This window comes from Nymphalis io, chromosome 26 (genome assembly GCF_905147045.1).
Source record: "Nymphalis io chromosome 26, ilAglIoxx1.1, whole genome shotgun sequence".
In the NCBI taxonomy this organism is placed as follows: domain Eukaryota; kingdom Metazoa; phylum Arthropoda; class Insecta; order Lepidoptera; family Nymphalidae; genus Nymphalis; species Nymphalis io.
In genome coordinates this window covers 7,275,283-7,291,912 of record NC_065913.1, presented here as the reverse complement: position 1 = coordinate 7,291,912, position 16,630 = coordinate 7,275,283, and the positions used below count along the sequence as shown (strand labels likewise).

General features: G+C 31.7%; 1 protein-coding gene across 2 annotated transcripts in view; it reads right to left on the bottom strand.

Annotated features, from left to right (window-relative positions):
- LOC126778488 (heterogeneous nuclear ribonucleoprotein L) overlaps nt 1–16,048 on the bottom strand; it is a 400,772-nt gene extending 384,724 nt beyond the window's left edge. For both annotated transcript variants that reach the window (XM_050502099.1, XM_050502100.1), the window contains exon 1: nt 15,900–16,048. In XM_050502099.1, the coding sequence (XP_050358056.1) occupies nt 15,900–15,962 (63 nt within the window). In that variant the 5' untranslated portion in view covers nt 15,963–16,048. The remainder of the gene's footprint in view (nt 1–15,899) is intronic.
- Nucleotides 16,049–16,630: the final 582 nt, after the last annotated feature.

Genomic DNA, 16,630 nt, shown 5'->3' with positions numbered 1-16,630 from the left:
AGGCCATATTTAATTTATTGATTAAATCACAGACAAAATACACACAAATATATACATAAAAGTACAGTGTTGACAAAATATGAGAAAAAGTGGTGCTCCAATTACAGGTGACAACTACATGAACAATAAGGCAAAACATTACTTATTGTTTTAAAAGTGTTACTTTTTTTACAGAATAGGAAGGCGGACGAGCATATGGACCACCTGATGGTAAGTGGTCACCAACGCCCTTAGACATTGGCATTGTAAGAAATGTCAACCATCGCTTACATATCCAATGCGCCACCAACCTTGGGAATTAAGCTTTTATGTCCCCTGTGCCTGTAATTACACTTGCTCACTCACCCTTCAAACCGGAACACAACAATACCAAGTACTGCTGTTTTGCGGTAAAATATCTGATGAGTGGGTGGTACCTACCCAGACGAGCTTGCACAAAGCCCTACCACCAGTACTTACTTATTGTGTCTAATTAATAAATTTATATCGGTACTTATATTATTATGAGTCTTAACACTTGGTATACCAGATATTGCCTTATAACAGATATATGCATTATATACTATTATCTTATGCAATTAAAGATGTAACTAAATAATTCACAAATATTCGTATTGTGATGACATTTCTCACGAAAAGATGAAACATTTCAATTTTACAATTCGTCACAGAAAGATCGATTCGCCGCGCTCCACAAGGAATTTCCTTTGATAAGTAACTAATTTCTTGTCATTTCTGAGAATAGTTAATAATATTTTTAAAAGATAACATTCGCACATATTATTCGGAAGATAATTTTATATAACGAGAAAGAAATTCGTTCTCTTCTTAATACATATTCAATACCACAAAGCCTTTGAAAGCAAATCGAACTGTCTTTGTGGATAACAAAGGCTCCTAAATTTTTAATTATTTTTCGTAATAGTTAATTTTTTTGTTTAGAGGTAACTTAAATTTTAGGGTCAAACTTGAGTGCAATGATTTACATGTAAAGTTCGGACGCGAAATCTCTCATCATCTTTCGTGAACCAAATGTACCATCACATTTTTTGTCGTATAAGCGCTTTAATTTTTCATAAAGAATTGCTTATAAATTCAAATTCATCTGTGTATATGTCAAAAAAAGTAATCCCTTCTATCTTGTATTCTATTAACAGTAACAGCCTGTTAATATCCCACTGCTGGGCTAAGGCCTCCTCTCCCTTTTGAGGAGAAGGTTTGGAGCTTATTCCAACACGCTGCTTCAATGCGGGTTAATAGAATACACATGTGGCAGGATTTCAATGAAATTAGACACATGCAGGTTTCCTCACGATGTTGTCCTTCACCGTCAAGCACGAGATGAATTATAAACACAAATTAAGCACATGAAAATTCAGTGGTGCTTGCCCGGGTTTGAACCCACGATCATCAGTTAAGATTCACGCGTTCGAACCACTGGGCCATCTCGGCTTTTTGTATTGTATTCTATTAAGCGTAAAACAATTGTTTCATTGCAGATTTTGTATATAAATACTACGTCATACCTTCTTTCGACACATGCAGGTTTTCTCACGATATTTGTCTACCAAACCAATTACGTAATATAACTAAGGTCTAGTCAGACCTAACTCGAGATCGCGTTAAGATACTAAACCGCTGCACAGAAAATCTCCCTGTCTTTACTTTACACATGAATAAATATAATTATGTAATTTTGTTAATATGTAGATATAATCTTAACTTAAAATACAGACCGTTTTTAATTTCAATTTTTTGAAATATAAATGGTTGAGAAATTATAGCAATGTTATAGATGCGACAATAAAGCCCAACACGGAAGCGTCCCCTGGATAAATATTGCGTGTTGTTGTACCCATTAACGTCTAGTTCCGGTTCAGTAACATTATATTTAGTGATGTTCAATACAAAAATACCACACCCGTATCTTGATTGATTGACAGATCAGAAATGTACCACATTTTTGTTAAATAACATATATTTATATCGAATAAAGTTTTTGGTTTAGACTGTAGCACAAATATATATTAAAAAATAACCTGAAAGTTCAAAAATTTAATTAAAAAATGATAAAGTCAAAACAAAAAGTTAATTAAAAATTGTGGACGTTTTTTAGATGATAACAACGTGGCAATCACATCGACCTCCAGGCTGGTTCGTTTAAAAATCAAGAAAATTACAAGAATACTAGTTAGTAGTTCCTTCCCAACTTCGCACGTATAAAATTAATTTAGTTATTGTATGGTACTAATTGACGCCCGCAGCTTCGTACGCGTCTTAATTTTACGCATTATTTGCACACGGGTCTTAATTTTAAAAAGTAGTCTATATCCGTCCTTGGGATTCGAGCTAGCTTTATACAAAATTTTATCGAAATCGATGTAGTTGTTTAGCACTGAAATCGTATCATACAGACATGAGTTACTTTCGCATTTATAATATTAGTATCACAATCACTAACGACCCAGACCATCTCTACAATGTACTGTACATTATTTTCATCTTTACTTTTCATTTATTTATCTTGAGCCGATTGGCGTGGTTGGTGGATGTTTGCCTTTCACGCCAAAGGTTGTGGGTTCGATTCCCACCCAGGACAGATATTTGTGTGCATGAACATGTCTGTTTATCCTGTGTTTGGGTGTAATTAACTATAAAAGTATGTATTTACAAAAGAAAAATAGTATACGTAGTATATCAGTTGTCTGGTTTCCATAGTACAAGCTCTGTACAAGCTTAATTGGGGATCAGATGAGGTGTGTGAAAAATGTCCCAGGATATTATTATTATTATTTAAATATAAGATTAATGTTTAAAATGCAAATTTACTAGTTAGTCCGTTTGTTACCTAATCCGGGCTAAATCATTTACACCAGACAAGGACATAGGCGTAAAAGGATTTACAGGGTCTACGTGGTCTTACAATCTCAGTGCTCGAGATAATTGAGATGTTTTTAACAAAGTTAGAGTATTTATATAAGCAAAACAGTATTATGTACATCTGAAAACATATGGCAATGGAAGATAATATAGACGAATACAAAAGCGTGAGATTAGTGATCGTTCGGCCCTCTTAACGTAAAAGTTGTATAATAATCGAATCAGTAGTTTTCGCGTAAAAGCATATCACACACATACATATATACATACACAGCATAACATAAAAGCCAACTGACTTTCTTTGTTATATGTGGACAATTAACAATATAGCATTATTCCAATACTCAGAAAACGTAAGTTTTTTATACTTATAAGCCAGAATTGTCTTGACATTATAAAAATTGCCGACGCAATGTTTTATCGCGAGTTAATGAACTCTTTAGTAAAAAGTAATATATATTTTGTGGGGAAACAAATCCCTTTTTATATCCGGGGATAAAAGTCATATTGTGAACTACGGTGTCGTAAGCCGAATGAAAGCAATTATGGTACGTCGTAATAAAAAAAGTTAATATCAATCTTATCATTCATTTGTCATTATCATCTTTTGGGAATTACCAGCGAAAGAAAGATTAAGACAAATATTTTTGTATTATTAAATTTGCTTAGTGCATGTCTCGACGTCTGTGTATATGCTTCACGTAGGGTCATTTACGGGACAAATTAAGCATCAAATCATTCAGTCCTTAAAATACATTGAAGTCTTCGTATCAAAATACATATACAAAACAAAAAAAAAACCATGTCCTCGAAAATTCATAAAAACGCAGAACAAACAGCGACCTATTAATATTAAAAGATAAATTACGAACTAAACATCGTTAACTTGTGAATAGTATAATTTATAAACTATAAAAAAAGCAATAATCCTAACATATGTCAACGTAACAAAAACTATCATAAAATCAACTTACAATAAATCATAATGTACTACTTATGTCCAAGCTCGGGGGACACCTGTTACGTCAATAAAATGAAGTAGAATTTAAAAAAAATGAACCGTTAGCAAAGCAACGATTATTTATTTGAAAACAAATATTTCTTTTGGTATTTTTTTAAAAACACGCTGTATAAGTAGCTTCATTAATGTAAATCGCGTCAATAATCTAGAAAATTATCTTATTTCTGTTGATTATTCAGATGATAACACATCTGATTATCTGATCAATGTATTCATGGACCCACTTAACCATGAAGTGATGATTCCTGCAGAATCCTTCATGAAGACGATCTTGAGTTTGATCAAATGAGATTAATTATTTATTTTTAATTTATAGACCACAAAAAAATTGAAAAAAATATACTTAGAACTAATAATTATGTATTACAAGGGGCAGCCTCATGGGCAGCCATTTCTTCCAGACAACCCTAATGAAAAAGGTAATTAATTATAGACTTACATATATTTTGTATATTTTTAAAATTCGTATGACATTACTCTTTATAGGATTGCAATAAAAAATACGCGTTTTTAACATTTAATCTTAAAAGCTGCTAAATCTAAAATGAACTCGTCTGTCATGTACATAAATAAAGCAGTATATACATAATTCAGAAGTAAAAATATCAATCGTTTTTAAAACTGAACAATTACTACAAGAAAATCAATGTAAAATAATAACAATTTAAATTTTCAATCGTATCGTTTCTGCTAACCGTACTTCCTCAAATTAATACGTAGAAAACTTTAATTACAGCCAGTAGGATGCAAAGGCACTGAAATTCATTCCGACGAAGTTCAAAGTTAAATAAAATATGTTGCGGCAACTCGGTTCATTTTAAATTGTTTATTTTAACGGTATAAAACATTATTTGTGTTTCAAACGAGGCTACTAATACATATTCAAGAACGAATCGTGTGAAGGATTTGATTTATTATTAATAATTAAGAATTTGATTTTTTCTTATTGTTATCAACAAAAAAGATTAAAAAATCGATAAAAGTATATAAAAAAACTATTTTCCGGACTCGCACGCGTGTTGGATCTTTTAAGGACCCTAATTTGTTTTCTGTATCGCTGACAATATGTATGCGAAATTTAATCAAAATCAGTTGAGCAGTTAAAACATGAAAGCATAACAAACAAACAAATAAGCAAAATCCCCTTCGAATTTATAATATTAATTAGAGTTTGAATAAAAAAAGGTCAATAACCTCGTAACCATCATGCCAAGACTTTTCAAAAAAACGTTGTAGTACAAAATAAACGACATAAAATATTTGCCAATTGACCTTAAATAAAGAACAAAAACATCGTCCGCATAATCATAATACAAGCAACATTATTTCGTGTTTCTGATTGGGAGACGAGTCATACGACCTGACCGCTATTTCTGGCTTCAATAACTTTGTTCTTAAGCTCTTATTTATTTCGAGTACATGTATTCACATATCACACATCTGATATAACAACAAAACTTCAATAAAAAAAATTATAGATTATTTCATTGCAAACGGTACGTCAAGGGAGCGATTAAATTATTACTTAAAACAATTAATAAATAGATATACACAAAAGCCTTGTTAAATTATAAATAAGGTATATTATTTTGTACGTGGTTATATACCTATTTCGCTATAAGCGATAAGACCGCCTTTGCGCACAATTTTTTAATTTTCTCTTTCTTTGATTGTTTCCTACTTCTCGCATTTTATGTATATGTTGTGCAAAAAGTGTTAAATAAATAAATAAATACCTAGATCATAAGAACATGAGAGTTAGTATTTTTATACATTGAGTATAAATTTAATTGCATAAGATTATTTAATGCACAGGATTGATAAAATATTAACTAAGTAATGAGATTTCGATTACTGGTGGCAAAACAGCAGTACTTGGTATTGTTGTGTTCCGGTTTGAAAGGTAATTGAGCCAGTGTAATTACAGGCACAATGGTTGGTTATGGTATGGATGGTTAAAATTTCTTACAATGCCAATGTCTATGGGCGTTGGTGACCACTTATCATCAGGTGGCCCATAAGCTCGTCTGCCTTCCTATTCTATAAAAAAACAACTATATTCCTAACAAATTAAACAGACTGTTCAAAACAATGATCTTTCAACCCTGGTATCGAAGTTTCCACGTGGCATTGAAAAAAAACAGTTACGGGATAGAAAATCGTACTTCGAAATTAAGGTTTTAGTTTTAGCGTATCAAGGACCAATATAAAGAAAAAATATATTTCCTTTTTTTTAAATTAACGAAAGAATTGTATCAGAATTAGAATCTAGACTCGATATTACCCCCCACTACAATGAAAGAAGTTTCACTACAATGAAAATGTTGATTGGTAAATGCAATGAGCGTAATTGTTACAAAGCATGTTTTAAATAGCAATTTTCTACTTGCGATATATAATAATGTAGTTTGTCACATTATTATATACTATTAACAGTTAACATTGGCCCATTATATCAAGGAGTCGTCAACGCAGGATTATGTCAAATAAAAACTTTATGTAAATTTTTACTATTCTCACTTTCCATGACAAATACCAACCAACAACAGAAAATATTATTTCAGTTTTTTCGCAACTACAAAACACTTTAGAAGCGCTTCAAATATATTTAACGTGAATGCAAAATAAAGATCAAAACACGATGAAGGCTAGCTAGCACTAGCACTAGAATCACACAAGCTAAAAAGCTGACCAATTTAAACTTTCAAATTCGTTTAACGTACAGGATAAGTTTCTCACTGATGGCGAATGGTAATTGTGAATGTCACTGCGTTCATTGTTAACTGTTTTCTTTAAAATAAAACTATTAGGAAATGCTCATTCAAGTTGCTGTGTATATACATCTACTACTTCATTTTTAAATACGAATATTTCTCCGTTCGTTTTTATAATGTAAATAATCTTCTAAAGATTTCATTAGAAGCCGAGATGGCCCAGTGGTAAGAACGCGTGAATCTTAACCGATGATAGTGGGTTCAAACCCGGGCAAGCACCACTGAATTTTCATGTGCTTAATTTGTGATTATAATTCATCTCGTGCTTTACGGTGAAGGAAAACATCGTGAGGAAACCTGCATGTGTCTAATTTCACTGAAATCTGCCACATGTGTATTCCACCAACCCGCATTGGACCAGGGTGGTGGAATAAGCTCCAATACCTTCTCCTCAAAAAGAGGAGAGGAGGCCTTTAGCCCAGCAGTGGGACATTCACAGGCTGTTACGGAATCTTCTAAAAGTCAAGATGGTTTTTTGGAACGAGTAATTGGATTATTATTTACTATTATGGACAATTTCTAAAGGAACTTTTTTTAAGTATGTTTCTTGATATTGTGAATACCCATGTATGCTTCGTTTAAAAGCCCCACAGTAATGAGGTCAATCCGAAGAGTTGTTGCAAGCGATCGCAGATATATGTATAGATCAGACTGGATCAAAAGTAAACTAACATTATACTACACTAAAAATAACAAGACAAACTGATTTATCTTCCAAAATATTCAAATCTACTGAAAAAAATTATGTCGCGTTTAATTTACCAATTAAATTACGTCCGCGATGGAAATTTAAAATTCTGTGGCTAATTTGAAAGAAGAATAATTTAAAATGGCCAGTTATTTTCTAGGCGCACGTTTTTTCATAACACCCTTCAGGTCTTTGGTCTCTAGCATCGAAATGAGCCGGAATAGCTGCTTTACATAATCTAATAACAGCTCGATTCAGCTCACGAAGTTTTGTTTATATTGCTTTTATTCGCTTCTTTCTTCTAGAATCTAGGAAAATGTAGCTTTCCTTTTTAAAACGTATATTATATATATGTGTCTATTATTTTCTTTTCCAGAATCCTTATTTACTGCGTAAGCTGCGAGGGTTTTGGGTTATTTATCATTATAATGTGACGTAAGTGACGGAGAAATAATTTGGAATGTACATATAAGATGTCTAAAAACCCAAGGTAATAACTTATATTTTGGGCAAATTATACTAACGCATTTTGAATAACATTTCGCAATCTGTTCTACCACAAAAAAAAAACTTATTGTTAATAAATAATCACAGAGTAATTAGTATCCGATTATATATTTGACAAAAATAAATGGTAACATTTATAAATATGTCTGTCTTGCTCATATAATTTAAAAACAATTTTTCTGGTTTTAGAATCGATTGTTTTTATTTATTTCATTTTCAAAATTGAATTGACTAAGATCCATGACCAAACACTACTATTATTTAAGACTTTGTTAATCTTATTCTGTTGTAATTCTCATTGTATTCTCATTTTTTTTTTTTTTTATAGAATAGGAAGGCGGACGAGCATATGGGCCACCTGATGGTAAGTGGTCACCAACGCTCTTAGACATTGTAAGAAATGTCAACCATCACTTACATATCCAATGCGCCACCAACCTTGGGAACTAAGATTTTATGTCCCTTGTGCCATTCTATATGTCATCTTATGTATGAGAATTTATACAATGTAGGCTATATATTTTGTTATCATTTTAATCGTTGAATAACATACACTTTCCAATATAAATATTGTAACAATGCCATAGATTACATAACTTATTAGACCTTCGGACATCGCACGCTAGGAATTCCGCAACGATTCCAACGTGGCAACAATGGCAACTATTGGTCATCAGAGATACATAGAATACATACATATATATCGTTCTATTTATATTATATGTAACAGGTGTGACTACGATAAATTGCTAAGTAAGTCTCTTATTCTTCCAGATATAATCTCACTTCAGTTATGCTTCTAAACGAATACAAGGGTAGAAATGACTGTTACATATATTATACATAAAATCATAATCATCTGGACATCTTGTCTAAAAAATCGCTCAACGCTCTTCGTGTTCAATATAATAATGGGTTTAGGATACTGTTGGGTCTGCCTCGATTCTGTAGTGCTTCAGAAATGTTTGCACAAGCACGCACAGATGATTTCTATGCGATCATGAGAAAAAGATCTGCATCTCTGATACGTAGAATCAGAGACAGTACCAACACTATCCTAATGATGATTGCAAATGACGTTAATGGCTATATGATGAGGCGGATGATCCAGAAGTCATTGTAATCATCTGGTTTATGCGCCTCGTACATAAACAATTATTTTTACTTAATTTCTAGTCGTATATATATATATAAAATTGTATTTGTTATGTGTTTAATTAATCTATAATTCTTATATATTTTAATTGTAATTTTTATGATTCTAATTTTAATTATTAATGAATGTTCAGTAATTACAAATATGTAATCTGTAGACAGTTATGGGCCTCGATGCCTGAATAATAAAGTTATTATTATTATTATTATAATATATGTAACAAAGAATGTCTGCGAGATTATGCATGCTGAGTTAGCCTTATAGGTACATATACAATATATTGTTATTCTTTGTTCTATATATAATTTAGCTATTCGTCTGAGTTATTATTGAAAGTAAAATTGGCTTACTATTAAATTAAATAAAATATGATGGGTAATATATATAACATACTCGTATTTGCGGAAGATGTTCCAAACGCCAATAAAAAGTCAGATATAGTTGGATCTAGTGATTTTTAGCCAAACCAATACATTATTCTGACCGAACTACGACAATGAAATATCACAAGTAGTTAAAAGTCCCAATGCTGGGCAATAGCATATTTGCTTTCCTTAAATCTAACAAGAATCATTAAAGCATTTCCTAAACGCCTGTTACATACAGCACCTCGGGGAGGATCGCTGACGTAGCACATAGCCGCGAAGTCGCCGCCGCGAGTCAGCTCTGCACGTACCACCTAAATTAATCTAATAGATCAGCGTCTTTAGCACTATATATTAAGATGAAATAATTATATGTATCATTCAATATGTGATCCAGTAACGATCAGTCTTGTTTCATAGGATTAAGTTTATATATAAGTTAGGATTCAATATCTGCATCCAGAATCGAGCAGATTAAGTTGAATATAATATTTAGTAATTAATTAAAATGATAATAGAAATTTGGTTTTTCTCAAATCCTCCGGCTATCGTAAACGTAATTCGCATTTCATTATTTAACAATAACAACAAAAATTCGTCTATTCTTGAAAATGGCTTTCGCTCTCTCAAAGTCAGTATTCTACAGACCACGCTGCTTTAGTGCGAGTTTTTGAGGACTTCATCCGCCATATGCAGGTCATCTTACTATATTTACCGTCACGACCGAGCAGATGAATTATAAAACAAATGAATCACGCTAAAACTTAATGTTCGAATTTTAAATAGCAATCTTCTGTTAATATTCACGTGTTCTATCCGGGGCTTATTATACTTAAGATTAAATAAACGTTTAACATTCAAGGAATGTTATTTGTGTAGAACATTTAGTTAAATCAACAAACTGGTTGTACATTGGTAACCTAAATCCGTGTCTATTAGTTAAATGGATTTCAATTTCTGTGAAGATTACTCGGCATTTCGTCATGTTTTCATACGATACGCTCTTATTGTATGGGGTTTGAAAATTTATGGATAATTTTCGCGATATGCACGATTTACGAGGTAAATGACTACTGTGTATATAAATACACATATATGAAAGGCTTAGACGATGAGTCCGATGATGAAATAATTTTATAAAAAAAAAAGTTGCTTTAAACTATTCAAAATAAATCGAAAATATTCAAACAATACAAAGTAAAAAATTACACGATATAATAAAACGAATACGTACAAGATTAAATTGCTAACAAATTAAAGGCATCAAAGAAAATTGAAGTATGTAATATGCGTTTAGAAATCTTAGTGCCAAGTTCCATTAAAACCAGTCCAATATATTTGTAATTGAGCAACAAACAAACGTCAAAACATTCCGATTTATTTATATTCATATCCCTTAACATTTGTCTATCAATCGTACTAAATCCCATGACGTACGCAGATTGATAAACGTTTAACATCTTACTGGCATGCTCTGATATGTTAGCATATATATATATGTGTACATAAGGGGTATATACTATATATATTATATACGTGAATAGACTATGTGGGCCAAATAAAAGACCTTTTTTATTGTTTAAGCATACAGAAACAATAACATAATACGTTTAAAATAAAATATGTTTATGAACAATTGGAATTCAAATAGCGCCCATAAACTAGTGGAGTAGTATTTGCCGAAGAATTCTATACATCACACACAACAAATTCAACATATAATCTATACCAATATTACAAATGCGAAAGTAATTATGTCTGTGTGATAAGCTTTCGCGGCTAAACCACTGCAGCGATATTGATGAAATTTAGTATGAAACAATCTTGAACCCCAAGAATGGACGTAGGCTACTTTTTTAAACCTGCCCCCTCCCAAACGGGCGGGCGGAGACGCAGGCGAAAACTAGTTTAACTATAGCCAAAAAATGACAGAAATAAGAGTATCATACTCAAAGTATAAACGGGAAAAAATACTCATCATCTGAACTATAAATAATAACTAGGGACGTTGGAATACGCTAATAGATGCGTAGGTGTTAAATTCTTGCTAAATTAACGAAACGAATGATTTATTTATATATACTTGTTGTCGAGAGTGGATGCGTTTGCGTGGAATCTCATGTGACAGTTTACAAACAGGGCTAATCGTATGGACGAACTCGTAACGCAACGCCGAACACGATCGTAAAATTTCAGAAAGTTATATGCGATATTAACTTTAATAATTATAAGATTTAAAGGATACACGGATCAAAATAGCACATCACAGTTGATCGGTTTTGGGCAGGTGAGTTTCTACTGAATAGCATAGCTACTCATACCTTTTATCAGTCTGTTATGTATCAGCAATACCTGTCCCGCATCGAACAAAGATGGAACCAAAGATTTCAGATTCCCATCTACTCGTACTATACGACCAACGGACGATAGGCCATTGGCACGTATTTATATATTTAATTGTACAAATATAGTACAGCAATTCAACAATGAAGGCAATCAAAATATTAATGTCTTTAACATTTTCTACATCCTTGCTAATATTATAAACGCAAAAGTGAGTGTTGATTTGTTTGTTTGTTACGCTTTAATGTCTTAACTACTCAACCGATTATGATGAATTTTGCATACACATTTTCAGTTGTATATAAAATTACAAAGGTACCTAACACTTACTAAAAACTAGCGGGAAATTTTAATTAATTACCCAAAACAAGTCATTCAAAAAAATGATGTATACGATACAATAACAGATAAACAAAAACAAATATATATATATGACTAAGACTACTACGAAATCTAAATACAAAACTTTCGTCCAATAGTGTTGCACTACATCTTGGCAGAGAACTGACCACGCCCCCTAGTACACTTGCATGAATCTGAGATGACGAATTGGTATCTTCAAAGCAAAGGGATAGTGTGTTTAAATTCTCACCGTTTTAATCGTTTGAAATTAATGTATTCATTTTTCAAAGTAATTTATTTGTTCCAAATCGGTGAAGATGTTTCTTTGATTAAATTTTCTATTTCTTGTTGGAACGGTCTGAAGGCCCGCGAGAAAATAGTTTCTTTTCAGTTTTTATATAAAAGCAGCGATGAGTTGGCGAACGTAGGGTAATTATAGAATGTTGAAATACACTTAAATTATTTCTTATAAGTCCAAGTTATTGGAATATTCCAGTAATTTCGATGGAATGATTTATAAAAACTGGGTTTGCGGCCCGTCTTAAACTACAATAGAATACTATTTTATTTTGGCTATCAATGGCAACAATTTAAAATGATATATCAATGCAAGTACATCTTACGATTCGCTCCCTCGCGCGCTAAGTTAAAGAATTCTTATAATGATTAAGGTGAAACTTAAGATCGCATCAATAGCCAGCTTAGCTTTTTAAAGCGGACGGGAATCCTACCGGAAAGCTTCTGAAAGTTTCAACAGAGCATATAATAAATTGATTTATTGACTTGTTATTATAAATTAACATGAACTATGTAACCATTTGTTGTATGGTCTATGATAGGTTACAGGTTTGTTCGTATAGGTTACAGGTTCGGCCTATAATACTCCTAATTATATAGAATGTATGCGCTGTATTTTGGGTTTTAATTTGGTCCCTTTCGGTACTCTTAGATCTGGGATGTTTATTTGTTCAGTGTTTTTTTTTTTTTTAATTAATGTCTGAAACAATACAAAGGCAACAATTACCATTACGACAACAAATTCACCGTTTATGTAAATAGCGATCGGATGTGAGGTGTCATCGAATAGCGTGGTGATGCACTAATAACGTTTGACTTCCGGTGTCGCGGTGTCACCACCCAGAATAATTATGTGAATTTTGTTTTTTTTTTAACTTTTTAATACATACATGTCTTATCGTAATATCGACTATCATTTTTCTTTTTATATATTGCTATCGCCATATCTAACTATACGAGTACGTCATTGCTATTATATAAGAACTCCCTTCATTACACACCCGTGAAATGATATATGTTTTATATTTTTATGGGTGAGCCGGTTGACGTGGTTAGTAGATACTTGCCTTTCACGCCGAAGGTTGTGGGTTGATTCCCACCCAGGACAGACATTTGTGTGCATGAACATGTCTGTTTGTCCTGAGTCTGGGTGTAATTATCTATATAAGTATGTATATACAAAAGAAAAGTAGTATATGTAGTATATCAGTTGTCTGGTTTCCATAGTACAAGCTCTGCTTAGTTTGGGATCAGATGGCCGTGTGTGAAAAATGTCCCAGGATATTATTATTATAATTATTATGGGTAATGTTATAATTAATATCTTCCATGTCGCATATCACTTTCTGACATTTCACGACCGATTTCTGCGGTCGAGACAACTCGAATATGTTTTTACAGAATAACTATACAGTATTGATTTTAAATTTAATAAACGAGGTTTTTTTTATATACCCGATATACTCGTCGTTGTTCCATAACAACCGGAGTCTATTTACTATAGAATTATATTAAAATAACTTTATAAACACATCTCCAATATTCATGAATTATTGATTTTCTTTACTAACAATAGACTGGCTTAGCGTAAAGCGATTATTAATCATACCATATTGTTCTTCAACAACAGACCTAATCGTTTCAGAACAGGGCTCTAGATCGTGAAATTACTAAGTTCAGACTAGCGTTTATCGATATTTTAGACGATTACCCTTGGCTTACAAATTAGTCTATTGTTATAAAAAGAAACTTTATTTATTATTCAAATTTTGTGTTTATAAATTCGAGCTAAGATTTTGATTCGAATTTGTTACGCTATCATAACTTAAATACTCAATCGATCGTCATGAAAATTTGCATACACTACGTCAGGGATACAGAACAGAACGATGCATATCTAACTAGTTCAATAAATATTGTATATTTTTAAAACTTGAGTTTAAAGTAAAATCAATCGTGCAATTGTGTTGATAGTCACGTAATCAGAATTATTTCTAATCAAGTTTAACTTCTAAGTAAAGACAATTCAACATAGCGTTGAATATTTTTTCAAATTAGTCAAATCGTATATACATTTTTATACCACGAAATATATGTATAATTAAAGAAAAGGTTGTTCGAAATATTGCCCGATTCCCAAATATCTTAATCTTCAAGTGAAATAAGTATCTGTGTTCTTAAGTTCGTCGTAGCATACAACACAAAAGTCCTATCAGTAATAAATTATATATGTAATTTATATGTATATGCAATTTTTTGCGATTTGTTTTTATCACAAAATCAGTCACGCCATGTTTTACGAGGGTACGCTTCATGAATGAAATGAATGAACGAAAGTGTTTGTTAAAATGTGTTTTATTAAAAACGCGCGAATTAAACATCCAATATCTGTTCTAATCAGAATTTTTGCGTTCTAATCAGAATCTCCGCGTTTAACAATTTAAATAGAACCCAAAATATTAGTCACATAATTTTCGTGTAAGAAAAAGAGATGAATGTAAATATTCAATTTAAAAGTAATACACTTTTAAGTTTATTATTACTTCAAAACAATTCCAAATAAACAACCAGTTTCCGAATACCCTGTCTATGAAACGTGATTTTTAATTTAAAAAGTTTTGCTTAAAAGTTTTATTAAATAATTCAATTTAAATTATTTTGCATTATAACTTAAATACAATTTAACTAGTTTTTCTTTATTTAACTTATTTTATTTTTTTGGACAGGAGACAAACATAAACACGGTATTCTCAATTACTACAACTCTAATTTATATACCTAATATAAATTAGAGTTGTAGTATATAAATTAAAGTAGTTTATTTTAGTCAAATGTCCAATTCCAAAATACACATTAATTGTAAAGAGGAGATAAACAATTACTATGTCAATTGTCAAAGTTATCTGGAATCAAGTATGTTACCGGCACGATAAAAAATATCGCAATGTAGACAGAATAACACTCTCTTTCCACAGTCGTTATACATATTTATTTACAACTATTTACGTATAATAATAAATTTTTTAATACTTATAACTTTTTAATATGAAAAAGAACGTGAAATATAGAAACTTTTTGTAATATTTAAAATAAAACTGGTCATTGTTATCGGTTTACGAAATTACGAGAATTTTTCCCGCCCGGAACGCCAGACCTAATGACCGAGGCATGTCAATCACAATAATTGACAGTCCGGCATCCAGCTATTTTCGTACACACAGACGAGAAATGTTAAATGTTTTAAAGAACTTTATAGTGGTATCAACTATCGATACTAAATTACCTAAACTTTATCATGTGTCAATGTTGTAACCTCAAATAGTACAAAATCAACAACATAACGTGGATATGACAACATGTAAACTCACTGAATAAAAGACTACTAACCTTGTCATGCGTTATTTAACGTTAACTGTAAATATACAAACGTTATCGGTATATATATGGCAAAACATGACGGAGGAATCGGACAAAACACGGCCATTTTCATCCTTATAAAAGTAGTAGTTTATTTTTTAAAACATACCCTCTCTACGTCCAGGTCGGTTCCTAAGCACAGTCTCTTGCCACTACCACCGTTGTAAGCCATTGTACACCACAATAAAAACACAAATCACACCGAAACGCGTTTGATTAAGAACGAACACGAGTAATCCACCTCCTCCAGAGGTTACGAGCAGACTGAAAGAACGAATGGATTGAAACTAGCATCGAATGAATGGAACGACGACGCGGCGCCAAGCGCTTTTACCATAGACAATTGCTGTCATGTTTGATAGTTTTTGCCATAGAAATAACCACAAACAAAATGTAAATATAAGTATATAATAGACTTTATATTATATTATTATGTGAAAATAAACATGCTATATGCGGTCTACCACTATCAGTATATATATTTTTATAAATATAAAATATATTTCTGTATCTTAAAGTCACTTAAGTAGGCAAAACTTAAACTGTACTAAGAAAAGGCAAATAGCCACATTTATTTTACTTAAAACTTATGTTTATTACACACACTATCAATATAGTGCGAATATTTAAAACTAAGCTATATTAAGAGTGAAATAATTTTAGGCAATTCTAATGTTAAATGGCTTATATTTACATAATTCCATATATATTATTTAGGATAACAGCGCTTTTACATATTAATTAAGTTGTATTTTTACAATACACATACAATGTTAGGTTTGATATTAAATTGACAATGAAGTGTTGATAGTGTGTAGATTGCATAATCGAAATGTAAAT